Source organism: Scaptodrosophila lebanonensis, unplaced genomic scaffold, assembly GCF_003285725.1.
Source record: "Scaptodrosophila lebanonensis strain 11010-0011.00,11010-0021.00 unplaced genomic scaffold, SlebRS2 tig00000053-arrow-pilon, whole genome shotgun sequence".
Classification (NCBI taxonomy): Eukaryota; Metazoa; Arthropoda; class Insecta; order Diptera; family Drosophilidae; genus Scaptodrosophila; species Scaptodrosophila lebanonensis.
In genome coordinates, this window is record NW_022060548.1 from 12,312,459 (window position 1) to 12,339,129 (window position 26,671).

At 38.2% G+C, this 26,671-nt stretch overlaps 5 protein-coding genes across 7 annotated transcripts; 2 read left to right on the top strand and 3 right to left on the bottom strand.

The window, feature by feature from the left end:
- Nucleotides 1-769: 769 nt before the first annotated feature.
- LOC115623952 (myb-like protein AA) lies at nucleotides 770-17,223 on the bottom strand. The gene is made up of 10 exons (XM_030518516.1): nucleotides 16,795-17,223; nucleotides 15,089-15,619; nucleotides 12,563-13,103; nucleotides 6,036-7,494; nucleotides 4,780-5,148; nucleotides 3,646-4,557; nucleotides 2,628-2,782; nucleotides 2,374-2,558; nucleotides 2,192-2,304; nucleotides 770-1,423 (listed from the first exon to the last, which is right to left on the bottom strand). The coding sequence occupies exons 3-10, from the start codon at nucleotides 12,859-12,861 to the stop codon at nucleotides 1,160-1,162; spliced, it is 3,756 nt and encodes a 1,251-aa protein (XP_030374376.1). The 5' UTR covers nucleotides 12,862-13,103; nucleotides 15,089-15,619; nucleotides 16,795-17,223; the 3' UTR covers nucleotides 770-1,159.
- Nucleotides 17,224-18,039: 816 nt separating this feature from the next.
- LOC115623571 (RNA-binding protein with serine-rich domain 1-A) lies at nucleotides 18,040-19,547 on the top strand. The gene is made up of 3 exons (XM_030517967.1): nucleotides 18,040-18,194; nucleotides 18,260-18,412; nucleotides 18,480-19,547. Coding segments are annotated over exons 1-3 (1,080 nt in total). The 5' UTR covers nucleotides 18,040-18,192; the 3' UTR covers nucleotides 19,405-19,547.
- Nucleotides 19,548-19,858: 311 nt separating this feature from the next.
- On the bottom strand, nucleotides 19,859-21,678 carry LOC115623975 (probable tRNA (uracil-O(2)-)-methyltransferase). Its single transcript, XM_030518546.1, has 3 exons — nucleotides 21,396-21,678; nucleotides 21,027-21,322; nucleotides 19,859-20,973 (listed from the first exon to the last, which is right to left on the bottom strand). Exons 1-3 carry the CDS (start codon nucleotides 21,676-21,678, stop codon nucleotides 19,912-19,914), a joined length of 1,641 nt encoding a protein of 546 aa, XP_030374406.1. The 3' UTR covers nucleotides 19,859-19,911.
- Nucleotides 21,679-21,753: 75 nt separating this feature from the next.
- On the top strand, nucleotides 21,754-23,355 carry LOC115623746 (2-oxoisovalerate dehydrogenase subunit alpha, mitochondrial). The gene is made up of 3 exons (XM_030518262.1): nucleotides 21,754-21,866; nucleotides 21,924-22,440; nucleotides 22,499-23,355. Exons 1-3 carry the CDS (start codon nucleotides 21,801-21,803, stop codon nucleotides 23,209-23,211), a joined length of 1,296 nt encoding a protein of 431 aa, XP_030374122.1. The 5' UTR covers nucleotides 21,754-21,800; the 3' UTR covers nucleotides 23,212-23,355.
- A 121-nt stretch (nucleotides 23,356-23,476) lies between these two features.
- Nucleotides 23,477-26,252, bottom strand: LOC115623743 (zinc finger protein Xfin-like). Of its 3 annotated transcripts, none has more exons than XM_030518257.1 (10): nucleotides 26,042-26,252; nucleotides 25,721-25,947; nucleotides 25,311-25,661; nucleotides 25,137-25,256; nucleotides 24,590-25,081; nucleotides 24,454-24,534; nucleotides 24,281-24,379; nucleotides 24,144-24,224; nucleotides 23,714-24,067; nucleotides 23,477-23,658 (listed from the first exon to the last, which is right to left on the bottom strand). In XM_030518257.1, the coding sequence occupies exons 1-10, from the start codon at nucleotides 26,219-26,221 to the stop codon at nucleotides 23,610-23,612; spliced, it is 2,034 nt and encodes a 677-aa protein (XP_030374117.1). In that variant the 5' UTR covers nucleotides 26,222-26,252; the 3' UTR covers nucleotides 23,477-23,609. The 3 variants fall into 3 exon arrangements, with proteins under 3 accessions (XP_030374117.1, XP_030374116.1, XP_030374118.1); XM_030518256.1 differs by having other exon boundaries at nucleotides 25,311-25,664; XM_030518258.1 differs by lacking the exons at nucleotides 25,311-25,661; nucleotides 25,721-25,947; nucleotides 26,042-26,252 and having other exon boundaries at nucleotides 24,590-25,067; nucleotides 25,137-25,158.
- Between the last annotated feature and the right edge of the window lie 419 nt (nucleotides 26,253-26,671).

A 26,671-nucleotide genomic window follows, 5' to 3' on the forward strand; every position in this document is an offset into this window, starting at 1 on the left:
GCATTTAATTCTTTTTTTTTTTTTTGTTTATGAAAGAGTTACAAGGGAACTTTAAAAATAGTTTTGAGAAGTAAATTCATAAAAGTTTATTTTAAAAGTACACAAAACTGTTAAATTCGCAAGGAATAGATATAATGGATATTTTCAAATGAACAGTTCAAACAAATTATTAATTAAAGTATGAAAAGGTAAATTCTGAAATGTTTCCTATTCAACAAAAACCAATTCTAACGAAAACTTCTAACAAAATTACAGTAACAGGTTTTTAACAACCAAACAACACAAAAACTGGTTTCAAATTATAGTTATTTGTTAACATTTTTATGAAATTTCTTTTTTTTTTCTTCTCAACGAACAATTGAAACTAATTTTAAAATTCATTTTATATAAGCAATAACATGTTGTTTGAGGCTTTTAACTAATCGAGCTTGTTTTGAAAAGCTTTTTTGTTTTCTCCAAAAAACAGGAATTATGAAAAAATACATTTTAAAAAGTGAATTTAAAAATTTGGAATATTCAAAATATTCTATTGAAAAAGGAAAGTGTTTCACAGCTGTTTGCTGATTCTTTGGGAGTACCAAACATAAAACAGAATTTAGGTCTTAAATATCATTTTCCACGGCACAAATATTCATCTGCTATATGTTTTATGTATTGTGTTTGAACCATGTTAAAAAATTAAGGCCTAGAGCGAAAGCATATGGTTTGTTCAAGTTTTGTTATTAACATATTATGTTCACGGTTTTCCCCATTTAACAAACTATGTTCATTCATCAATGTGAAATCTTGGTGGTATATTTGTTTATAAGTATGTATATATAGTATGTATATTAATATGTTACTTACATATACACCTAGCGCCTAACCTCTAATATATATATATATATATTATTAATATTATTATTTTATCGTCTACGACAAGCTATTGAAGTTGCTGGTAAAAAGGGAAGCGATTTGGCAGTTGGATTCGTTGCGCGTTACTTTTGTGTTCTTCTTTTTCTTTCTCTACTTCGTCTCCTGGATTCTATATAATGCTGTATATATTGTATGCTAATGTTTGATCTTTAAATGTGTAATGCATAGGCAAAATGTGCTCCACTCCTGGCTAGGCTGAGGTGCTAAGCTGGACGTTGAGAAAGCGCATACGATACTGAGGCACCTAAGCGGCTTGACTTTGTTGTTGTTGTTGTTGGGTGCTAGCGGCTGTTGTTGCTGTTGGGATTAGATTCTGGGCTGCAACGGCTGCTGGCAATGAAGAACTATTATTGTTGTTATTGCTATTAATATTATTGTTGTTGTTGCTGTTGTTCGGATTGCCCGCATTGGTGGCTGCTGCTGAATTCTGCGCCTGATGTTGCTGATGATCGGCGCTATCAAAATAATCCGAAGCATTGCCACGACAAATTGGGCAAGTGCGATTAGACTGGAAAGAAAATAAATGAGTTAGAATGTCACTCGATATGGCCTTACAGTTATTGACGTTCATACAGACGTTCAAACGTGCTCAAATGCAGCTGCTCCGCTAAAATATAATCAACTCAATAATAAGATATGGATTCTGCCTACATTATGAAATTTCTTAACATACCCTTTTGGCTTCGTTTAAGTTCAACAATAAACGAACTGATCTGATATTAAATGAGCATTGCTTTAATTTATAGAGAACTGAGGTCAATTCATCGTTGTCTTTCCTAATTTAATTATTTTAGGAACCATCTTGTATACTTAAAGTACCTTAGAAGTACTAAGAATAGTATAAACAAACAAAAAAATTTATTATTATTATTTTAACAAGTCCACTAAAAACCATATTTATACCGGAAATTACAAAACCTAACTGAAGTAGAAATTATTTATCTAGTACCGTCTTTATCTAGTACCTTTTCGATCTGATTAAATTAAATATTAAGCACGGCTTCAAATAACAGAGTACAGCTTGCTTTAGTTGAAATATTTGATATTAAAAGATTCCCACTACTAATATACTTTGGACTAAAATAGAGATTAGTATACGTATTTGCTTTAGAATTATATTCCGAATCAACTTGATCAGAACAAACATATTAAACGTCTTACATTTTCTTCTTTAATTCAGACTTTAAAGCACACCGGCAACATTATTTACTGAAACCATATTTCCTACAAAGCTCTAAAGAAGTATGTATATATCTGATTAATATGATTAACTCACTCGCAACCATTTATCCACACATTTGGCATGAAATTCATGGGAGCAGGGCAGCACGCGCAACAGCTGCCGCAGCTCGAAGTCGCACATGCACACAACGCATGAGGTTTGATCCCCTGAGAAGGAAAGATTGGATTAAATGGATGCATTTGAGGGAATCGAGTGGATGTATAACCGTAGCTTACCATTATGGGACTCTGGATTATATTTATAGCTGGGCAATTGATCGATTTCATTGCGAGTGAGGCCACGAGGCTTTGCCTCGCCCAAACGCTCGGCCAGACTGAGCAACGCTTCATAGTTCTCCGTTTCGTTGGTGTCCGCCGAGTTCAGTTCATGTTGATTGTAAGGAGAGAGCGGGAACATGGCGCTGAAAGGGAATCAAAGCATTTCAACATATAGTTAATAGTTTTAGCCAAGATTCAGAGAGAGCACTTACAGGAAGTTGAGTAAAAAGCCAGGATTGATAATGCCCGCGGTGGTTTGGATCTGGACTGGCGCCTGACGCGGCACCAGCGTTTGTGGCGGCAACACATGCCGATGGTTGGGCGGCCAGAAGCGCGGTAGGCGCCGATGGGGCGGGAATGTGCGTCGCTGTGTTCAACAAAATGTTATTTAGTACAAGAATTTGCAATACCAACTAAACAACTTCTCCTAAATACATTCAAAACACATCCTATTACTCTTGTCGATGAAACATTGGCGATTACTTTTTCATCGCATTTAGTTTTGTTTACAAGAAATCGATGATCAAAAAGAAATTCAGAAATATTTTTATAGGTATGATGCAACAGATGGGATCCTCTAGGATCAAACACCAAGTACTTTTCACTTTTGTTACTTTTGGACTTTATTCCTCATGCGAAAAACAGCAAAAGAAGAAGAGCTTTTTGAGCGGTTGAGCAGAGCAGGTATTGAAAAACATCTTCAGAATATATATTTAAGCGTCAAATCTTTTGGCACAAGTTACAGAATTTATTTCGAATTTCGCTTTTGAGTTATGGATCACACACAATCAGTTCAGAAGTTATAAGCCATTGTGTGAACTTTGATTTCCGGATTTCATAAAACAGAGACGATTTTCCAAAATTGGACTTTCTTTGTTTCTGAATACTGTATGACAAGGGAAACCCCTCTAGATCAAAGTCACAAGTTAATGCCATTTTTAGATTCACATTTTATATCTAGATTATATAGCCCAACTATGGCCATGAAAAATTATGAAATCTACCTTTCCTCACTAAAAACTATCCCAAATGTGAATTAAATAATTCAGAATTAATAATTCTTCTTAACTTCGTCATGAGTTTTCTTGTTGATGGTCTGTGGATTTTCAAGAGACCGCCATAAAGTTGTAGCCATAAAATGATTAACTGCGCACAAAATAGTCGCCAGGTGTAAACGCTATTATATTGTTGATGGGCTTGTTTACAAAACAGAGGGTATTTCGAACTTACCTCAGAGGATATAATGATCTGCTGTGGTCCAGTCGACATCTGAGTTACCTGAGCAGCGGCGGCCGCAGCCGCGGCCGTGGAATGTAAATGGTGAGTGGCTGCTGCCGCAGCGGCCGCACTCATTGAAGCAATATGTATGTGACTTGGAGGCAATTGATGCGCATGAGCGGCTGTGGCATTTGCCTGATGTCCATCCAGATGGTGGGCATTGGGTGGTTCGAGGGTCAGCCCCGCGACAGCAGCGACCGTAACATCTGCGCGCTGCTGCTGGTTCAACTGGGCCTGCTGCATCATGTGCTGGGCGGCAGCAGCGGCGGCCACATGGGTGGCCGATGGCACCTGGGTTACCTGCAAAGGTGTGGCTGTCAGACCGGCGGGTGCGGCCGAGAAGGGCTGCGTGTAAATGCCGTGCAGATGGCAGGGCGCTAGACGGGCCTGCGGGGGCACCGGATAGGTACAGAATGAGGCCCAGATGGGCTCATGCCGCAGCGCCAGACTGACGGGCACCTGGTTGAGATCAACCATGAGCGAGGTGGGCGGCGGTGGCGGTGGTGCAGCCACTGCCTGCTGATGGCTGGGCGGCTGTGGTGGCGCACCGGACGCCACCTGCTGCAGAATGGCGCCCATTGTGCTGGCGGCGCCAGAGTTGCCACCCGTGGGTGGTGCATTGCCCGGCAGTTCCCAGAGTGAGCGATGTGCCGGTGGCGCCTGCTGTTGCTGCTGGGCCGCCTGCGAATGATGCCCGTAGTGGGGCGGCTGATGGTGGTGGTGCATTGAATGGTGATAATTTGGCGGCTGTTGCTGCTGCTGCTGTTGGTGGTTGTTGTTGCCGTGGTGCGGGGCATATTGCTGCGTGGAGGTGGCTACATCGCGCAGCCGGGGACGGCGCAGAGGCGGACTGCCCTGCTGCATCTGTTAGTGGAATACATTTCAGTTAATATCGGAAAATATATATGAATCAGGCCTATTGTCGTTTGCGAATTCGAAAAGTTAACGTCATCGGAATGACTCGATCAAGAACGGTTTAGCTTATTTAATAAAAGACTAAGGCTCGATCAAACTACAAAGCTTGTCGGCCTCTTTGATTTGTTCGAATTCGGAAAGGATAATAGGCTTAAATACCATTCTATTTACCATAACGCGCTGGGAGCGTCGCGTATCCCAAACGGCTGGTGGTGATTGGCTGGGTCGTCCGGAAATACGTCGGCGCTTGCGCGACGGACTGTCCGAATTGAGACCGCCGGGCGCATTTAGCGATAGCGTCGAACCAGACAGTCCTGAGCCCGAGGGCAGGTCACCGCCCATGGAACCAGCAGCCGAGGTAGAGGCTCCATTGTTGTTGTTGTAGCCATTTCCCATATGCTGTTGATAATGGGAATTACGTCCATAGCCGCCGCCGCGCATAAAGCTATATCCGCTATCGGTACCGCCACCATAGCTGCGCTCCGATCTCATGTCCATATTCTGATCCAAGTTACGCATATTCTGGCCGTTGTCATAGTGCTTGATAGTGGATGGAACAACGAGATAACCAATGATGAATGTTAAGCCTCTATAGATATAGTGTATAAATGCCAATAAAATACAACTAAAGACTGAACCTAGGGTACTGGACCGCATTGTGTATAATTGTAAAATGTATAAATAGAACGCTAACTAAACTTAATAAGAAAATATATGGGGAAATGAAAGTCAATCGGCTGACATTATTTCCAAACTTCCGAGTGAAATCTACATATAGAAGGTTTACCGCTTAAGAAAATGTAACAATTAAGTACAAGATAAAGAAAATTGTCCAGCTTGTGTCAAAATAAAAGCGATAGATAGATATTTTAGAAAAGATCTCTGAAACAAGACGGCCAAACTATCTGACCACCTCAGTAAATAGCTTTCGCACAAATAACAACAAAAATTATTGCTCTGTATTACCAAAAAAAAGTCAGAGTTTTAACAAACACTACTAGATTATTATTACAAATCAATTCTAGGTCTTTTCTACTTTATTTATGGGTTTCATCATCAGCGAACTGCCAGCTTAGAGATTGGAACAATTTTAGAAAACAAAAATCGTTGTATTAACAAAACTTTTGTTTAGGAAACGGCGAGAATTTGATCCAAATTGTCATCTCTTAAGATATTGTGGTACGTTTCCGTTCAGGAAAATAAAAATAAACGCCCTACACCTATATTCCCAAGCGTATTGCTAGTTATCTTGAAAACCTGAAATGCATGAGTTTAGCGAAATGTGTGAAAACTAATGCTCTGGTCGGACAAGCAAACAATTTGCACACAAATTCGTGAAATTTTAAGCAGAGCTCTTTTTTTTAGCGCTCAGCCTTCTCCATTTCATATAGAATTTGAGATTTTTGTAATGCACTTTAATCACTTACATTATTTAAATTCCTATCGTAGCTGCCATTAAGATGATTTCCCTGATGGCGTCGATTATGGCCATTACCACCCAAGTTGGGCCCATGGTGTTGTTGTTGTTGTTGCTGCTGCTGTTGCAATTGTTGTTGCTGCTGATAGTCGCGTGGCAGGCCATTACCAATCCGTCTATAGTTCATATAATCGGCACCATTGTTGATGTTGTTGTTCGCATTGCCATTCCCTGAACCAATGCTACGACCATTGTTGTTGTTGTTGTTGTTGTTGCTGCTATTATTGTTGTTGTACATACGCTGATGATGATTCTGCGGCGGTCCTTGCGAATTATTGCTATTGATGGGTGCATTATTAATATGGTTTTCAGTCATTTGGTTGTTTATCATAAGAAGTGTCGCCGCCGACAATTGTGGTTGTTGTTGTTGTTGTGGGTGTGGTTGTTGTTGTTGAGATCGTCGTTGTTGTAGTTGTTGCCGTTGAGAGGCCGTCATCGTCAGCGTTGTGGGAATTGTGGTTGCAGTTGTTGTCGTCAGTGGCGAAAGTGAACACGATTGTTGTTGTTGTTGGTGTGGCGAACCATGAGGAATTATATCGGTACAAGAATTTACATTCACAACATCAGTAGAGTTACTATTTGTTGTTGTAGTTGTTGTAGTAGAGGTTGAATTTAAAGTTGTTGCAGTTGTTGAATTTGAATTCGTACGTGTTAGCGGGAGGGATTGGCGATTAGTCTGTTGTTGTAATTGCTGTTGTTGTTGTTGTTGTATTTGATGTTGATGTAAGTATTGATTGTGATGTAAATTATGGTTGTTGTGTTGGTGTTGTTGGTTGTAATTATGGTTGTGGCTGTGGTTGTGACTGGAATGATTCAGCTGGTTATGTGGCAGATCAGTTGGATAGTTGGGAGAAAGGTTGTTAGTAGTAGGTGGTGGTTGTGGTGGTGCTGGCGATGGAAGCTGTACACTAACTAGCTGTGGTGAGCGCCTGTGCAGGCCAGTGGGGGAGGGGGTGGCAACTGTTAGACATAAACTGGCGGGATTTATTCTGACAACGGACACGGACATTGAACTGAAGGCGGGTGCGCTGTGGCAATTATCATGGGGGCCTTGAGCATGGAAGTAATTGTGATATAGATTGTGGTGGTTGTTGTTGTTGTTGTTGATTGGAGAACGATTGCTGCTAATATTATTGGTATTGCTATTGGTATTATTGTTACTTGTATTATTGATATTGCTTAGTAGGGGTAGTGGTAGTGGCGGTGAATGATTTTGTTGGTGGTGGTTGTGGTGGTAGCTGTGTTGGTGATGATTGTTATAGCTTTGTTGATGTAGGTGGTGTGGTTGTTGGCTATGGTTGTTGTTGTTGGTGTGATTGTGGCTGTGGTTGTTGTTGTAGTTGTTGTGATGATGCGATTTGCTATTGTTATAAATACAAGTTCCGCTAGAATTACTTGTTTGTACATCGCTGGATTTTCGATTTAGGTTTGCAGTTGCGTTTGGTAATTATTTTTTTTTTTGTTTTGGTTTCAAGATAAAGTTATAAATATAGTATATATATAATATATATGTTCGGTTTACGAGATACATTTGAAAATTTGTTCAATCAAATCAATGCAGTAGCAGTGGTAGTAGTAGTATTATAAACACAACCCATATAGTTATTATTTATGCATATACATGTACAGGTAGTATGTAGTAGGTAGTATTTGCATATATGCCGTGGTTAGCATACATACGGTATTATATAGTTTATTATTTTGCATTTTTTTTTTTTTCGTATGAAGAAGAAAGAAAAACGAAAAAGATAAAAATAATATATATATGTAAATGCCAAAATGCAATAATTAGATTATTAGTTTAATATAGATATATATATAATATCAATATATACACACATATATATATAGTATTTAGAACGTTATAGGTGTGTATATGTAGCGCTTGTGGTAGGAAACTCTCTATATATACACACATATGCAGTTTTTAGAAGAAACAAATACGAGTACGTACTAACTTTGCTTTTCATATGGATATCACATCTTTTCTTGTTTATGCATTTTAGATCGAAATTTTGCGTTTTATTTATTTATTTTTTCACATTTTATGCACACTACGCTTACAAAATCAACAACAAAATCCAATTGCTAACAAATTTGGCGCTCACATTAATTTCGCAAATTTTTTTCAAATATATAGTATAATTAATAGTTTTACTTTTACGCATGACGAGACACAAAATTTAACGTGATTACATAATGTAAGGTTAAAAAACTTGCGCCATTTTATTACTAAATATTTAGCTAAAACACAGGAGAGAGATACAATGTAGAAAGAGTGCCGAGTTCCACAACATGCTGACAATAAGTCAAAGGAAAATCAAATTATAATTTTAAAAACAAATATATTAAAAGATGAGGTCCTTCCAAAAACTCTCGAGAAGAATGTCTTAATGAGTAAATGACTTTAAATTAAGTGAGACTTCCTATATGTATTATCTCTAAATTCTGAGATCCCAATTAGCTGTACAAACTATAAAAAAAACTATTTGAGAATCATTTTAAAAACTTTATCTACTTTTTAATTTTGCCTTAGTAGCTTAAAGAAACCTAGATACTAGATTAAAAGTTAAAGTCGTTGTGCTTTGAAAGCTCGGAAAGGGACCCAAGTGGGCTGTTTTCAATATTTACAGATAATTTAAAATATATAGTAATGTAACTATTTTTATTCCACTCTCTAAACATTGGAGGCACACTACTAAAAGAATAGTTTAAGGCAGAAAAATATCTTTATTTTGGACGATATATTCGACTACTTTCTTAAGGTAGTTTAATATAATTTAAGCCTTCCATTGAACTATCACTATATTCATATCCCCATATTATGTTAAGATGATCAAAATGATACCCCATATCCTATACATATACACTGTACATGGATTCTATGGCAACTATCGATTAAAAAGTAATTGTTCTTAAGATATTTAAGACGACATTAAGGTGGCTATGGAATTGGTTGACTATATCGATTAAATAATTCATTATTTCATTTCATTATTCAATGCTAATCAAAAGCGTCCTGCCAGATCTATACTATAGATATATAAACCTTTATTAATCCTGAGAATAGAGCCTATAAAATGATAGAGTCTTATAAGAATCAGTAAACTATATCTGCTGCAGGCCCGAAATATCAATCTTCACAATCAGTTCTTTAAAATTTCCTATGAGAACGAGTATCTACAAGGCTGTTTCCTATCAAGGAACTCTACTTTTCCTGGACTCATTAAGACATTCTCACAGATATGACTTTGACTTTTAGTTTGCAAGCGCGTGCGTGCGCTCTGAGGAATTAGCGCTGAGATCTTGAATGGGGGAGGAACACGTAACGCCGACGTACTAGTAATATTTGAAGCACAACAGCATGCGAAGCTTAGACGATGCACAAAGTGATAGCGACTTGATTGATTGAGAGAATTGCAGTTTTAGGGCGGGGTACTGACTGCAGTGGACTGTGGTGGGCGGTGGTGGGCGTGTCTAAGCGCCAATTTCGAAGCTTACAAGCTACATATAATATAAATGCACAAGCTTCGTAACCCCGTTCCAAGGGCAGAGTAAGCGCAATTAGGTGAAGTTGTATTTAGTTTTGATACTCTTACTATATAGCTACTACGAGACATACGTACATACGTCAAAAATAGAAACACAAACAACTATTTGCTGGACAAATGATTTACATATGTATGGTTGTAGATAGGAAGTAGGTAGTTGGTTTTACTTGGTAAACAGAGTGTGACAAATATCATAAATTTGTACTTATTGTTGTTCTTGCTGTTTGTTATAAGTATAACTCTTAGTAGAGCACACACACACACACACATGTACAATAATTATATATATATATAGAGATATAGTTAAGTTGTAGTAGGAAATTGATTTGAAACTAAAGAAAGGAGATGTTTGAAGAAAAACAAAACTAAATCAGAACGAATGTAAGAAAAGTTGTTGTTTCGCTTTTTTTGTTGTTTGGTTTTTTGGTATTTCGGAATTTCTAGTAGGTACATCAAACTTGTTCCATTAAACATTCTAAGCCGCAGTGTGCAAAATGCAAATAAATAAGTAAAACATTAAGCTGAGTTTGTTGATCCATTTGCAAAACACGCAACCCACTTAGGAGGGTGGGGAGAACTTACAACTTTTAGGCACAATACGGACCTAATGCAGTTAAGCAAAATACATCAATCAGACTATTAATCAATCAATCAATAAACTCAACTAAAATGCATCATTCAGAAAATGTTGAATTGAAAAAATTACAAACTATTTTACTTGTACGGTTTGGATAAAGAGGAAATTTTGTAACTAAATTTACTTGGCTTGCACTTTTCACGGTTTATTTTTTTAATATGTATTCCATCGCATTGTTTACAAATATAGTTTAGCATCAAACGTTTAAGCAAAACTATGCGCAAATTTAATTTAATTTGTAAAAAATATTTGTTCAAGATATAACGTAAAGAAAAATATAGTAAGTAAAAAACTCTTGTAGGGGTAGCAACTGCCTATTTTTGTTTAACAATTTGGCTCAGCAATTACCGCTCATTTAGGCATTCAGAAAATATTTGAAAAATTGTTGAGAACTTGTAAATCAAGAGATGACGTAAGCAATTTTGTGTTGCAATTGATTAAGTGGCGCTTAGATGTATAATTTCGAATATTAAACGTTAAATGAGAAGAGTCAAAAATAACAGAATTAAACCAATAATTATAGCTGGCAACACACAATAATTTGACGAAATGAGCCATCTAAGAGCTCTCTCTTTGAATAACTGTTCTACGCTTTTATTTCTAGGTAGATGCATGAAAAGCACTTGCACTCACTAAACGCGCGACTGTGTGGTGGTGTGGAAGGCAAAGGAAGACAAGTATTTAGAGGAAGAGAGGCAAAGAGAGTGCTTATACGTTGTTGTATGACTGGTAAGCTCCACATTTACGATGTAATTATTGTTGCTGCTGTTGTTTGAACGCTGCATTCAAAATTTTGTTTAATTCACAAAAACCAAAACCATTCAAATATTTGTACAGGAATTACATACATACACGCAGCATTTTAACTATGTATATTATATGTATGTAAATATATAAAAAGCAAAACACGGTATTTAAAGTATTTACCACTACGTTGTACACAGATTTCCCTTTTTATGTTTGTTTGATGAGCATGCTTGGTAGTCCGTTAAGCGCGCTTTACGTAAAATGAAGAAGCTTTTTTGTAATTTAGTTTTATTGTAAGACCAAAAAACGACTACGAAACATAAGAAATTTGCTACGTAATAAGTTGTTTGCCATTTTTCAAGTGCTCTTCATGCATTTTTCTTTGGTTTGTTTTGTTTGTTTTTCGGAATCTTCATTTAATGTAAACATTTTAAGTTGTTACTTTTTAAGTTAAGTAATTATAATAGTACATTTGCTTGAATTCTTTTCATATAATTTAAATTATGGATATAGTATGTAGGTTCTACGAAAATGTCGTTTTTAAAAATAGTATTTGCAAATAGAAGCGGTTAGGAAAATGTACATTTAAGAATGTTTTCGAACAAAACGAGAGTTGTAGTTGTTGTTGTTTATGTAAATGCAGATAGATACAACGATAATTAGTAAGTAGAATAGGTAGAAATGGTGCCAATCGACAAAAACAAAACATAAATAATGTATATGTATACGAAAAAGTAACAAAAATTACAAATGAACAGGCGTATACGTTTTTTTTTTAACGCAACGGCATTTCAGCAATTTTACAGACATCAGCTGAGCAATAGAAAGAGAGAGAGAGAGAGAGCAGGAGCACTCTTTACAGTGCCTGCTGATCAACTAATGAATATTTAAGCTTACAGAGCTTTAATTTAACAGAGAACGTCTAATTGAACGGTTCCTGTGTTAATACGCCACCCCTACACACAGACACACACACAGGAAACGACCAATTAGACCATGCTTGGGCTTTCTAGTAAAATGAATTTAATTATTAAATATTTATCAAATCAGCTGATGTGCTTTATTGCTGAAGCGCCTAAGGTTTTTAATGATTTAGTGCTTCGAAAATTCAACGGTTAAAAGGCCAACAAAAACTTTGGCTTTGCGCTTTAGTTCAATTTTTTATGTATTTTTGTTGTACTTTGTGGGTACTACGCGATTAATTACAAAATTCTCCCTTTAACCTAAAAGCGATTTTCATTTGTTGAAGGTGTAGTTTGAAATAAGAGATATTGATAAAGAGAGACAGAGAGCAGAGTAACTTTTCTATAGTAGTTGTAGGAAGAATGGGAACGAGTTACAAGGATATTTATGTTAATACATATGGTGGATTCAGGCTAAAAATTTAGGTGTAGGAGCGGCAGGAATAGGGTTGGGGTTATTTTTTGGGGTTTCAAATTCGCTTTTTTGTCACTTAAAGCTAACGTAATTTGCAGTTGGTACTTGTTGTTGTAATATTGGTTGTTACCAGAAAAAATCTAACACAAGCAGCTCAGCTCTTACCAATTCGAATTTCTGCCATCGAGACCATCTTTGTTATTGGCATTGTTAATGTTGTTGTTGTGATTGAGATTTACATTGCACCAGGGACTATGACCGGGCACAAGGCCGCCGCCTCCTCCGCCCACGCCCACGCCGCTGCCCGAGTGACCAGCACCAAGGCTGCTGCGCTGCAGTCCGTGTTGTTGTTGTTGTTGCTGCGGATGTGGCGAGAAGAGCATGCGGCCACGATGCGAACGCGCCGATGATGAGTTGCGCGAGAAAGGACGCCGTGTGCTGCCCGAGTGATTGGAGTTCAGCATTCTGAGAGAGGAGTATGCGTTGGCTCCCTTGTTGTGTTGTTGTTGATTCCGTTGGAGACGCGCTCGCTCCCTCTCTGCCTCTCAATCGCTGAGCTAAACTCTTGTGTGCCCACTAGACACTGTCTTGCTCTATTCTTTCTCTTATATGTTCTTTTTTATTTTTTGTTTTTACTTTTTGGTTTGCTTGCTGTGGCTGACTTACTTGCAGTTCATGGCAGAGTTTTACAGCGCTGTTAATTTAGCTGTAAATTGTAACAGAGAAGGAAACATTTTTCTAATCAAACTTGAGTTATGTATGTATGCGTTCATTTAACGGCATTGTAAGCGCTACTACAACATGTGTGTAAAGCTATGGTCAGACAGGCAAATAAATTGCACACAGATTTGCCTAATTTCACAAGTATGTCATTAATATCATATTACTTTATTAAAACCAATACAAATTCTACACTTAATATAGTCTTCTGCTACAACACACTTTGGAATTACTTTTCAAAGCCTACTTGTAAAATAACACAAATGTATGCGAAAATGATTTGCATGTCTGCACGTAACTTAAGCCTTGCCCATTTTATGCTGCGTCCAGAACAGAAAGCAAACAACCAGACAAGCCATGCTTAAATAAAAGAGAAACAAACATACATACATACATACATGTGTGTTGTGTGTGTGTGTGTGTGTGTGTAGGAGGAAGGCGCAACCATTGCTGGCATTAATATACTTACTTAAAAAGAAAATGTGTGTATGTTTGTGTGTTTATGGCAAAAAATTACATTTTATTTTTACATATAGTAATATTTTTATTTTTCAAGTGTGTGTTGTAATAAATAAAACAGCAACAATTTCAGTTTGGTTTTTAAAACAGTGTATAGCTTTAATAGTTGTCAATATATGAATTTGAATGAGGTACGTGCTTGGTTAGTTCTAACTAATTACGTTTTGATTTTTGTTTTTTTTTTTTTAAATTATTTTGCGAGGAACAGTCTGACCAGCACCTGCGCCTAGTATTATTTCATATACAAACGCACTAGGAAGGAAAACAAATGGGAAAAGCTGCATTGCAGACATGTAAGTATAAATATATGTTGTATATAAGGACAAAGTACGTTTAATTATAACCAAAAATTCATGAATTTTATGTTTTTTAAATACAAATGTATATTGTCAATTATAAATGATCCTCAAATTATTAAACATAGCTGATATTAAAGACCTTTTACACATCCCCTCAGAATTCCGTTACGGTTTCTAATAAATTATATGATGTAACTGATATGGAAAACTGGCGGAACTATTTTCGTTTGAAATGTAGATAACTAGAGAGTTGCAAATACATCACTAGTTTTTATCACATTAAAATTCACGAATTATGGAGTTTTATAAAAGAGAAGTTATACATATTTTATGCAACATGGATTTAAAATTAAACAAAAACAATATTAGTGTACTGAAGATGGGCACGAAATGGAACGTGTTTATTTTAGAAAATACCCTTATTATTTGTCCATCTTGTGTCTTTATAGTATAAAGGAATATAATTGTGTTATACTGTTGTTTTAGAATATGGCATGACATTATTTAATGTATTTATTGTTATGACTTCCCATGGACTTATAAAAAATGAACCCATTTCGTGCCCATCTCCCGTCTCGTTACTTTTTTGGGAATGACTACAGATTTTTGTACACTTTAGAAGTGCGTAAGGCAGCAGTTAGTACAATTGAGAGTTATACTTAACGATTATATATAGTATGTTTGTATACTTATTGTTTATAGCATAGTATTTGCAAATAGTAGAATGTATGCAGTTTATAAATATTATATGTAAAAAATATATGCTGGTGCTCTCTATAATAATAAGTTTAATTATTCTACGCATAAATTAAAACAGACTTGTGCAATAAACATTATGACATTATGTTTCAGTGTGTGTTGGTATGTGTGTTTGAGGCTTATGTGTGTGAGGGTTAGAGCATCATTTGAACCAAAAACAAAGGACAAATACAAGTATATGACTAGTTCAAATATTTAAAGATATATATGTAATATATAAGTATGTATATTGGGTTGGCAAAAAAGAAATCAATTTTGTTCTTTGTTTGGCCAATACTTTACGAATTACAACATACTAAAGGTGACTTACTTAAAAATGATTTCTTTTTCCCAACAGAATATATAAGTATGTATATTGATAAATATGTTTAACAAATTTACAAAACAAGCTTACGAACTAAAGCCGTCTGAGCGCCAGACTGTTGCAGAGTAGAAGAGAGTTGGTAGTTGTAGTAGGCAGAATACGAGGAATAAGTTGCATGGACGAGCGAGAGCGAGCGAGCGAGCGATCTTTGAGAACATTACTTGGGTTCGATTCGGTTCGGTTCGGAACGCGCTCTTTTTAACATATGAGTTGTGGTTGGAGGTGTGTGCAGTTTATTGTTTTTTTGGTTTTTGTATTATGCAGTTGCAGTTGGTCAGTGAGAGAGATACAGTTATACACGCGCGCAGTCTTATGTAGTATACATTTCACTTTGTTTTTAGTTTGTTTGCTTTTCTATATACATATTATGTATGCATATGTATATTTGTTTATTTATACATGTGGCACAGAGACAATTAGGTATATGTGAATAAAACACTTTTGATGATTCGGTATTTCGAGCATATACGAGAGAAGTATACGAGTTATAAAGCGACCACGTCTGGCCAGCCATTAACAATGCAACAATTTACCACCAAAACCAGCAATAAAATATGTATGCTAAAAACAAAGAAAATAAAAGTAAAAAACATTTGCTATTACATTCATAGTTGAAACTACTTGAGTTGAGGCATTATAATTATAATAATGATTATTAATTTCAGATTTTAAATGCGTTTTAGTTCGGTTAGCATTGTACAAAAGTAATATAGTATATTTATGTATGTAAATAAAAAAGAAAGCCTTGTTTAGCTGCAATGCTTTTTGCCAATGAGAGAGTATTAATGCCAATGTTATGTAAATTAGTTGTAAATAAAAGTAGCAGGCAATTAAATTTACAAATGCACAGCAGTATAACTAGTGGTTTCTGTTTTTGTTGTCGTTCTTTGTGATTTATTTGTTCACAACAGTAAGAGCATGAGTCATTGACTGACATTTGTTTGCAGGAATGGATGCGACTGTGGCGATTTCCAGACTATAATGAAGCCAAAGAAACCGCCACAAGCATACCAAGTTCAGTTCCTGCAAACAAAATACAATTTTACATATACACGTATGTACATACACATGTGCGGAATAGCATATGTATACAGTGGCGGCGAAAAAAATAGCACTGCAGTAAGTTGAAAGCCGAACAATTGCCAACAAAGGAGGGCCTTTTCTATATATTTTTTTATTAATGGCAGTATTTTTAAATTCATTAACGTTTTTACAACAAAATATATAAGAAGAGTTACAATTCTTATAGATCAGCATATTTTTTGAATTGATATGGGAAATAAAAATTCAATGCTATTTTTTTCACCGCAACTGTAAGTGCGTCTATACATGAACATACATATGTATTTGTGTATGCTTGCATGTGTTTGTGCGTGCTTGGGTCGTTGCGATCAACAAAACGATAGCAGCGCAGCAGAAGAAAGCGAGAGCTGGTGTGGCTTGTTATGCCTTGCGGAGGGATGGGGCAAACATGAGGGCAATCTACGCAAGTGGCGTCGTAAAAAGTTGGCCCTGTGGTTTTTTTTAACACACACACACACTAACACGCACGCTCACTGCCACCCTTTCAAAGTTGAAACAATAAATTATAAAAAAAATATATACATAGAAAATATACGAGTTTTGGTTTTTTTCTTTGCTTGCTCCACCGCAACGCACCACTACACAAAAAACACTAAAGCACATATACACGTACATGAAGAGATGGCTGCAGCGCAAAAAGAGAGAGGACCCACCTAGCGCTCCATATGTCTGCGACAGTATGTGTGTTTGTGTGCGTCTCTTGTTGTTGCTATTGCGTAGTCATGGCAGTCAACTTTAGTGACGAGACTGCTCTTTTTTACACATTGATTATGTGAATGTGAATATGTATACTATGTATACTGATTGCAATAACAATTACGTTCCAAAGTATATAGGTATGTATGTAGGAATGTTTGTCGTTGTCGCGCACTATGGAGCTAATAATGATAGCTGACCTATGTAGCCTGCATATTTGCACTTTTCACACCTCACACAAACATCCGCACAGACGCGCGCACACTCACAAAGGCCTTTGTAAAATTGTTTATACAGCACGAACACAACGGAAAAACAAATGATGAAAAATAATTAATTTTGTCACACACCACCGCGAGGATACCATCACGACTGCACGGCAGACAAAGACGTAGTGTGGTAAAACGTACTCAGACAAGTCATTTTAAATGTCGCTGATAGTGTGGTGTTCTCTCTCCTTCTCTCTCCCTCTCTCTCTTTGCTGCTGTTGTTGGCTGTGGGACCCCATAGAGAGTATCAATTGCGAGTATATGTATATATGGATGGAAAATCGAAACTCTGTGCCCACAGTGGCTGTCGAGCCGCTCCCCACCGCTCTCGAACAAAATCAACACACAAGTTAACACACACAAAAGCAATGTATGTATACACACACATATATATGTGTACATACATACATATATAAATGTATATATGTATATTAAATTCACAATGACAACCACTTCGTCACCTCAGATAAAAACTGGCATTAAAATCGTTGGCTTTATGCAATCTCACAACTTTAACGACAAGCACAATTTACGTTACACAGCGCAATAAAAATCCACAGCAAATACAATTTGCACTTGGCTAATAAAACTAAATTTGTATTTTCAATTTTATGGGAGTTTACCTTTTGATCCACCAACCTGACAAAAGATATTCTATACAGACAGTGCTGTAAAGTTTAGTCGCGACAATGAGTATGACCAAAATTTCAAAATAAATAACCATACACAGTTGGTATTTTAAAACATAAAATACTCGGTATTTTCAGGTCATCCTATTTGTAAGCAAAACTCCTTTAATAGTTAGAAAATTTACGTTTATTTAAAAAAACAAGATAAATGGGAACACAGATTTAAAAGCACAATTCATAGTTGTTGTATTTAAATACTATAACAATGTACGTATTCAGAGCTGTCCACTTAACCAATATCTTGTACTTTACACACCCTGTGTTTTCACGTCGAACCAACGCCATTTACAATTTGTGAAGTAAATTTTAAGAAGTAATTTTGCCGGCTGCGGCGTTATTGTTGTTTTATTAATTTGACTAGCTCTCTTCGTGGAAAAATTCAAAGCACTCACTCGAAATGTAAGAATTGAATTTTATTTGCACAACAACTTAATTATCATAAATTTTTCATTGAACCATTTTAGGGCGCGTGCCCACTCTCCCGTTGCTGAGGGTGAGAAGGACCAGAAGGATAACAAAGAGAAGGACGCGAAGGCGGTTTCTTCCAACTCGACTCGCAGGGAGCGAGAGCGCAAACGACGTGGCTCTGCTTCCTCAAGCAGCGACTCCAGAAGCAGGTTTGTACATACAGTAATTGTTTATAATACAATAAATAATTATTGAAATTTATGTAAACGTTTACAGCTCATCTGACAGCAGCTCCTCACGCAGTAGTAGCGGTTCAGACTCACGATCAAGCTCGAGCAGCTCTAGTGATTCATCCAGCTCTTCGTCTTCATCGTCGAGCGATTCGGATCGAAGTGAGAAGGATCGCCGACGCGTCGGTGCCTCAGCTAAGGATGCGTCCCGTTCGCCACGACGGGTAACTAAATCTCCCCGTGCCACTAGCAAGGCCCGCAAAGATACCGAACGAGACCGAGAGCGCACTGAACGGGAACGCTTGCCACGCAGTCGTACCCGCTCCAGAGATCGAGTGCGTCGCAGCTCCACTGAACGCGCCACCGAGAGCAATAATATAAAACGCGAGCGTTCCCGCTCCGCCAGCCGTTCCCGTTCGCCCCGACGTCGAGGTCGTGGCTCCGCAGAACGCACACCACCACCAAAACGCCGAGAACGCTCACGTTCTCGCACCCGGTCGAGGTCCCCGACACCAAAGCCGGTGCGCATACATGTCGGTCGTTTGACCCGGAACGTGACGAAGGAGCATGTCTTGGAGATATTTAGCAGTTTTGGCGATATAAAGAACGTAGAGTTCCCTACCGACCGATATCATCCGAATTTCGGACGCGGCATCGCTTTTGTTGAGTATGGCACGCCTGAGGACTGTGAGTCGGCTATGAAGCACATGGATGGCGGACAAATTGATGGCCAGGAGATCACAGTATCGCCCGTTATTGTGCCGAAACAGCGACCGCCGATGCGGCGTCCATCGCCCCAAATGCGTCGTCCTCCCGGTGGTCGTTGGCGGTCCCCCCCACAATTCAATCGGTTTAACAATCGAGGTGGACGTCGACCATCACCGCCGCGCGGTCGTCGCTCCCCGCGCCGTCGTTCACGTTCACCCATACGTCGTCGTCGCCGCAGCAACAGCTCCGACAGCTCCCGCTAAAATAGTTTAAAAACAATGCTTAACAGACGAACATGAAATTTTTTCATATTTATAGAAAAACAATACGATTATATACTTCAATTCCAATTAACAATTGTAGACAAAAAAACAAAGCACCATAAATATATTAAAATTGAAATTCATTTCGTTTGTTATTTACTTAGATGGATGGACTTAGAAGACATAATTCTTTTAAAATAACTAGTTTTACAGATATTGGTTGTTATTACGAGGTATACATTTTAAATATTCATTTCATTTTCAAAGTATGAACTATGTATATTTTTTATGAGGTGTGTTCTTTAAATTATTTTCTGATCTTAAAGATTTGATTTAAGGACAAATTCAATTTATAAGTTTAATTCTCCCTTAGTCAAAAGATAATTTAATTGTAAAACCATATTTTGTTTCTTTTCCCTTTTGACATTTTAAAAAAAAAATACACAAAGATCGATCATTCTGAAAAAGATGTTTCATTTTTATTATTAGTTTCTAAACTATTTCCAACTAATGTACAAAGGAACACTCTTCGTCACTTAGCGGACAACCCTGCGGATGATTTAATTTGAAAAAGCAAGCGCGTCGCTTGATTGTGTGGGCCTTGCTGGCATGCAGACCCGCACAGGATATGGGCTGACGGATCCCTATCAGATCGCTGCCGCAAAACTGGAACACTTCGTGTTTGTTACGCAGCAGCGTCTTAATGCCGCCGCACTCTGATTTAATGCCACGCAGCTCTTCTCGGGTCAGCGACTGGGCTATTTCGCGCATGCTAAGTTTTTTTCCAGGATTCCAGGTAGCGGCTTCACTGCCACTGCTATTATCCAGTAACATTTTGAAGATTTTCAGCACCAAAAAGTCTAGAATGGTTCTTTCCACTTTGGTGCAGTTTCTGACTAACTCCGTCTTTTCGCGCAGTCTTACGGACATGCCATTATCCTCATCCCCTGTCGCATATTTACGCAGCTCCTCTTGTACATAATATTCGATATCTGCATATGTTTTGCTACATTTTAGTCCGATTAAGGCCATTCGCTTGGTGCTTGGTATTTTGAGCCGATCCTCGAGCGTTTCGAAGCCGCATTTCTCCGACAATTGCCGCGCATATTGAAAGAAGTCCTGGTAGGCACTTATGCCGGTATTTCGACGTTGAAACTTAAGGCCCGACAGCTCAAAAGGGCAGCAGGGTAGTAGGAAGTATTTGGTTCGAAGGCGAGCCGCCAAAACTGGCAGCCAGGGTGATAGCTCGTCGGAGTGATTGCCAATCAACCAATTTACATCCGATGGCAAACTGACAGCCTTCGGCTCTATTGCCAGCTCAAAGAGTTGAATATCTGCTGGATAGTGCGTCCACAGCTTGCGTTTGCGTATGTCAAAGCCATAGCCCTTATAGCCCTCTGCATTTAGCACGTGGACGAGCAGTCCGTTGCCACAGCCCAAATCGGCAAATACACACGCAGATGGCTCGTTTTGCGTGCAGCTCCACAGCGTTATTAGATAGGCGGCTATGGCCAAGTCCTCATAGATGAATTTTAAGGGATCTGTGGACTCCTTGACCTCTTGCCAGTACTGAAATTGTCGTATTTGTTACATTGTGTTTCCTTAATTGTCTCTTTACTTACTGTGAGTAAACGCTGTGCATGGCGATGTTTAAGGGCCTTGTATAGATCATTGTACTTTTCCACATCGACCAGCTTCAAGGATTTGCTTGGCTGTGCCTGACCTGTCCCCTCAGACTTGCTCTGCGACCAACTCAACAGCTTGGGCAGTAAAACAAACTCAGCCCAACGGTTGCCTTGTTTAGCAGCTGGCCGTTCTGTCAGCATCTTGACTTCGAGCTCTGATTCATGCCAGCGCACCAGAAAGTCATCAAAGGACTCATTCGGGAAATGACATTCGTATGTGCGTTGCTTGAAGTCTGCAAACAAATTCAATTCATTTAAATGTCGTTAGCATATATGTACATACATACATATGTATCATGTATTTACCCACAACTCCTGTGGCCAGGACATTATTTGCCAGTTTTTTTGTCAGCAATTTGAAAAGGATTTTAAAGCTTTCGCAAGTGCGTGTTTCTTTCTGCAGCTGCAGCTGAAGTTCCTCTTCATTAGAATCAACATTAAGTTTTTGGCCATTTTGGAACTTTTCTACCTGTGTAATTAGCACCTGGAATATTTGTTTGTTCAACGCGTGGTAATTTGATATCAAAATTGCAATTCCATGCCAGAACTGTGATTCTGTAATGCAATTGGACTTCTCGGCAATGCGCATTGTGCGAAAACAATAATAACAGTCCAAGAGTTGCCGGACCCCTGCAATTGACACCTTTAACACTTACCAACACAGAACACATTGTCAATTACGCAAGTTCGCATAATTTGTAAATATTAAACATGCTGTTCCTGCGGAATCCAACCAAGATAATCACCCGGGCGGCGAGACTGCGACAACATAGGCTGGTATGTACATTTAAATGAATTTAAATAATTAATACACTGGCATGCTACCGTTCTTAGACCACTGCTCTGGTAGAGGGAAAACGCAACTATGGACAGGCCATGTTTCCAGGCGCCAGAGCAGCACCTTTCGTGAATCAATTAAAGTTGACGATGCCGCAGGATTATGCGCCCATTCCAATTTATCGTGTGTTGAATCGCGAGGGGGAAATAGCCGATCCCACTCAGGATCCACGACTTGGACAGGAGGTGGTGGAGAAAATGTTTCGCGACATGGTTCTCCTAAACACAATGGATAAAATTCTGTATGAATCGCAGCGGCAGGGACGCATCTCCTTTTACATGACCAACTTTGGTGAGGAGGCTTCACATATTGGAAGCGCCGCTGCGCTGGAATTGCGTGACATTATCTATGGGCAGTATCGTGAGGCAGGCGTTTTGGTCTGGCGTGGATTTAAAATAGATCAGTTTATTGATCAGTGCTATGGTAATGATGAGGACGTTGGACGTGGCAAGCAAATGCCCGTGCATTATGGTTCAAAGGAGCTCAACTTTGTCACCATCTCCAGTCCGTTAAGTAAGTGGTCCACATATTTTTGGCTCACTAAAGTATAATGTTTTGAATTGCCTTTTAGCCACACAAATGCCTCAGGCAGTTGGAACTGCATATGCCTTGAAATGCCGACCAAAAAATGATGCTTGTGTGGTTTGCTATTTTGGTGAGGGCGCTGCATCCGAGGGTGATGCGCATGCCGCCTTCAATTTTGCGTCGACCTTAGACTGTCCTGTGATTCTCTTCTGTAGAAATAATGGCTTTGCTATATCCACTCCCTCCCACGAGCAATACAATGGCGATGGCATCGCAGCACGTGGTCCAGCCTATGGAATTGCCACCATTCGATGCGATGGCACCGATGTATTTGCTGTCTATAACGCCATGAAAGTGGCGCGTGAGTTTGTCCTGCGCGAGAATAAGCCGATTGTGCTTGAAGCTATGGCATATCGTGTGGGCCATCACTCCACATCGGACGACAGTACCGCCTATCGCCCGGCAGATGAAATTGAAGTATGGAACTCGGTGGAGCACCCCATATCCAAGCTGAAGCGATATATGGTGCACAAGGGCTGGTTCAATGAGGCCAAAGAAAATGAATACGTCAAGGATGTGCGCAAGCAGGTTCTGAAACAAATCGCCGTATCTGAAAAGAAACTTAAGCCCAATTGGCGTGAAATGTTCGAAGGGGTTTACGCTGAAATGCCGACGCATTTGCAGGATCAGATGAACGAGTTGGAGCAACATGTGGAGGCCCATAAGGATAATTATCCGCTAAAGAACTTTAAACATTAGAAACTAACAAGAGGTTCAAATCTGGAGACAACAACTGAAAGACTCTATCAAAAGTGCATTTATTAAGCTTAAGCTGTTAATATTCTATGTATTTGTCCATGGGTTTAACCCAACGGGGTTTGTTATAAATAATATTGATGAAGACGTTTGTTTTTTTTCGAAAGATATATATTAATGTTTTTTCTTCATTTTTCAGGATATGTGAAATATGCACATTCCCAAATGGTAAAGCCATTTAATAATGTTTATAATTTATTATCCTTAACTAAACGATCAATTTTATTAAAAATAAATTTTATTTGGACAAACATCGACAGTTCGACGATACATCGTAAGCAAAAGAAAACATCGACACATCTTCGATTCTCGATACATCGATGGTTTTTTTTTTTACATCCCTATTCACTGCCTTCTTCCAGATTATCAGATTCATCAGAATTGTCGGAGCTGCAATAAAAACTATTTAAAAGAGTCCGACGGGCTAACGAAGTGCAATATTTACCTTTCATCAACAAATCTGTTCGGTTGCCGTCTAAGTTGCATATTACAGGTCTTATCTGGATTCTTGACCTTATGATATAATTGCATGTGTCTTTCGAAATTGCGTATTCGCTCATATCTAAGGTCACATAATTTGCAATGAAAACGTCCATATTTTGAATGCAGAAGAAGGTGTTTTTCGTAAGATTCGCGGGTGCCAAATCGTTGTCTACATTTGCCACACAAATATTTTTTTTTGCGAATTTGAGTTCGCCTCGTTATTACTACGTCTGCAGTTTGTAATGGATTTGAGTGTTCACTGGCTTCTGTCTTAAATGTCAGTTTACGTTCGCGAGGAGGAGATGGGGCAGGTATTCTGAAAGAAATTTGTAATAGGAGGTACGTTATCTTCTGTCTTTTTTCGGTCCCATTACTTAAATAAATAAACTTACTCGTGTTTGTATTCAGTTTGTAATGGATTTGAGTATTCACTGCCTTCTTCCGGCTTATTACATTTACCAGAATCGTCAGAGCTGCAATAAAATCTCCTTTAAAAGATGCCGACGGACAAATGGAGTGCAATATTTACCTTCCATTGTCTAATCTGTTCGATTGCGGTCTGACTTCGGTCTGACTGATATTACAGATGTCATCTGGCTTCTTGTCCTTAGGAGATGAGGCAGGTATTCTGAAAGAAATTTGTAATAGGAGGTACGTTATCTTGTCTTTTTTCGGACCCATTACTTAAATAAATAAACTTACTCGTGTTTGTATTCAGTTTGTAATGAATTTGAGTATTCACTGCCTTCTTCCGGCTTATTACATTCACCAGAATTGTTAGAGCTGCAATAAAATCGCGTTAAAAGATACCGACGGGCCAAAGAAGTGCAATATTTACGTTTCATGTACTGATACGGTCGATTGCGGTCTGAGTTCTACATTACAGATGTCATCTGGCTTCTTGTCTTTATGAACTATATCTACGTGTCTAACGAAGTCGTCTTTTCGATCAAATCCACGGTCACATAATTTGCATGAAAAATATTTGATTTCTGAATGCCTACATCGCGCACAATAATTCCCTCTTTTGGGGACTTGACTTTGCTCCGATGTTGTTACATTTTCATTTTGAATTGGATTTAAGTTTTCACTGCCTTCTTTCGGCTTTTTACATTGACCAGAATTGCCAGAGCTGCAATAAAATCGTATGTGTCTAACGAGGCTGAATCTTAGAGCAAATCTCCGGTCACATAATTTGCAATGAAAACGTTCCTTTACGAAACACCCACATTTGTCACAATAACTATCGGTTCCGGGGATATTACTTCCCTCCGTTGTTGCAACTTCTCCATTTTGTAGTGGATTTAAGATTTCACCTGAATTGTTAACGCTGCAATAAAATCGCTTGTAAAGGTGCCAACGGGCAAACGAAGTGCAATATTTACCTTTCATCTGGCTTCTTGTCCTTATGAACTACACGTATGTGTCTTACAAAGTCATGTTTTCGTTTAATTCTCCGGTCACATAATTTGCAATAAAAATTTACAACACGTTTCAGATGTCTTCTGCAATAAACTCGTTTTTTAGAGACTGACGGGAAAACGAATAGCAATATTTACTTTTCATGCTTTAATCTGTACGTTTGCGATGTAAATTTCTCATTACACTTGTCATGTCTACAAGGAAATAACTCCTTCCGCTCATGTAAGCTACGCAAGTGTCTTGCGAAATCGCATTTTCGATCATATTTAAGGTCACATAATTTGCAATGAAATCGTCCGTTTGCTAAATGCCGGAGAAGGTGTTTCTCGTAAAATTCGGTGTTATCGAATTTTCGCCTGCATTTCTCACAAACATGTTTTCTTTTGCGGATTCTCCTTTGATGTATTGTTGCTTCTCCCACAATTTGTGGTGGATTTGTGTGCCCTATGCCATCTTCCGGGTTATCCCACACTCCAATATAGTCAGTGCTGCTGCAAACAACTCACTTTTTAAAGATGCCAACAGGAAAACGCAGTAAAAAATTTACCTTTCATGGATTTGACTTCCATTTGTTGTGGCTGGATCGGGACTCTTACCACTTTCTCCCGGTTCATATATTTCGAAAACAATATTAGTCCTTTCTGAATTATCAAGTACGTCTTTCAACAATCGTAGTTGGGTACTGATGCAACGTTCCCGGAAGGCAACCGCTTGGTCCAAATCAAAGCTGCACGGAATGCAAATTTGATCTGGCATATTGGGAATGTCCTCCAACTTAAAAATGTGTCCCATTAATGAATGTAAATGGATAAACAAAAATTAAAAACAAAACTTAAATGGATAAACAAAAATTAAAAACAAAACTTACCCATAGCCCTGTCAGCCATTCTATGTGATGCCTTAAAACACCACCGCCTTTTACAAAGATATTTTCGGCACCATAATGTATAAATTCGCCGCATAATCTGCATATGGGCTGGCATGCCATATAATTAAGGCTTTGATCTGTTAAAAGATAATTAAGCCTTTGCTCTGTTGAAAAATCCATTTCGCTTAGTCAATTTGTGTTACTCTAGCGTCTTCCATTTTAAGTCGATAATTTGTATGACCTATCGATAAAGCTCGTGCAGCCGCACTAGGGATGTAAGTCGAAGGGAAAACATTGTTGATGTCCATCGATGTCTCTTTATAAAAAATCGATACATAGCCGAAACATCGCAAAAAACATCGATGAACTTTTATAGTTTCCTTAAAAATAAAATAATTATATAGTTTTAAAAACAAAATATTAAGCATATTAGGTGTGACATTGTTAACGAATTAAAGTGAAGATCAAATCATTAACAATATATACAATGAAGTATGATGTTTGAACAAACATCTATTGATGTAATATTCATCAGGAGTCACGATTACAATAACTTTCTTGGCTAACAATATTAAGTCAAATTCTATCACAGCCTCTTTTAATATAGAAACATTTTTGATTTGAAACCTC

Bases quoted from the DNA above. Each gene is read 5' to 3' on its own strand.
- LOC115623571 (XM_030517967.1), top strand. The intron at 18,413-18,479 runs GTTTGTACATAC...AAACGTTTACAG, and splicing joins AGCAGCGACTCCAGAAGCAG to CTCATCTGACAGCAGCTCCT.
- LOC115623743 (XM_030518256.1), bottom strand. From the start codon at position 26,221: ATGGATTTTTCAACAGAGCAAAGGCTTAATTATCTTTTAACAGATCAA. The intron at 25,257-25,310 runs GTAAATATTGCT...AGTTTATTGCAG, and splicing joins TACAGATTAAAGCATGAAAA to AAGACATCTGAAACGTGTTG. The intron at 25,082-25,136 runs GTAAATATTGCA...ATTTTATTGCAG, and splicing joins GACAAGAAGCCAGATGAAAG to CGTTAACAATTCAGGTGAAA.
- LOC115623746 (XM_030518262.1), top strand. From the start codon at position 21,801: ATGCTGTTCCTGCGGAATCCAACCAAGATAATCACCCGGGCGGCGAGA. The intron at 21,867-21,923 runs GTATGTACATTT...TACCGTTCTTAG, and splicing joins GACTGCGACAACATAGGCTG to ACCACTGCTCTGGTAGAGGG. The intron at 22,441-22,498 runs GTAAGTGGTCCA...ATTGCCTTTTAG, and splicing joins CACCATCTCCAGTCCGTTAA to CCACACAAATGCCTCAGGCA.
- LOC115623952 (XM_030518516.1), bottom strand. From the start codon at position 12,861: ATGCTGAACTCCAATCACTCGGGCAGCACACGGCGTCCTTTCTCGCGC. The intron at 4,558-4,779 runs GTAAATAGAATG...TTCCACTAACAG, and splicing joins GACGCTCCCAGCGCGTTATG to ATGCAGCAGGGCAGTCCGCC. The intron at 1,424-2,191 runs GTGAGTTAATCA...TTTTCTTTCCAG, and splicing joins GTGTGGATAAATGGTTGCGA to TCTAATCGCACTTGCCCAAT.
- LOC115623975 (XM_030518546.1), bottom strand. From the start codon at position 21,678: ATGCGCATTGCCGAGAAGTCCAATTGCATTACAGAATCACAGTTCTGG. The intron at 21,323-21,395 runs GTAAATACATGA...ATTTGTTTGCAG, and splicing joins CCTGGCCACAGGAGTTGTGG to ACTTCAAGCAACGCACATAC. The intron at 20,974-21,026 runs GTAAGTAAAGAG...CGACAATTTCAG, and splicing joins ATGCACAGCGTTTACTCACA to TACTGGCAAGAGGTCAAGGA.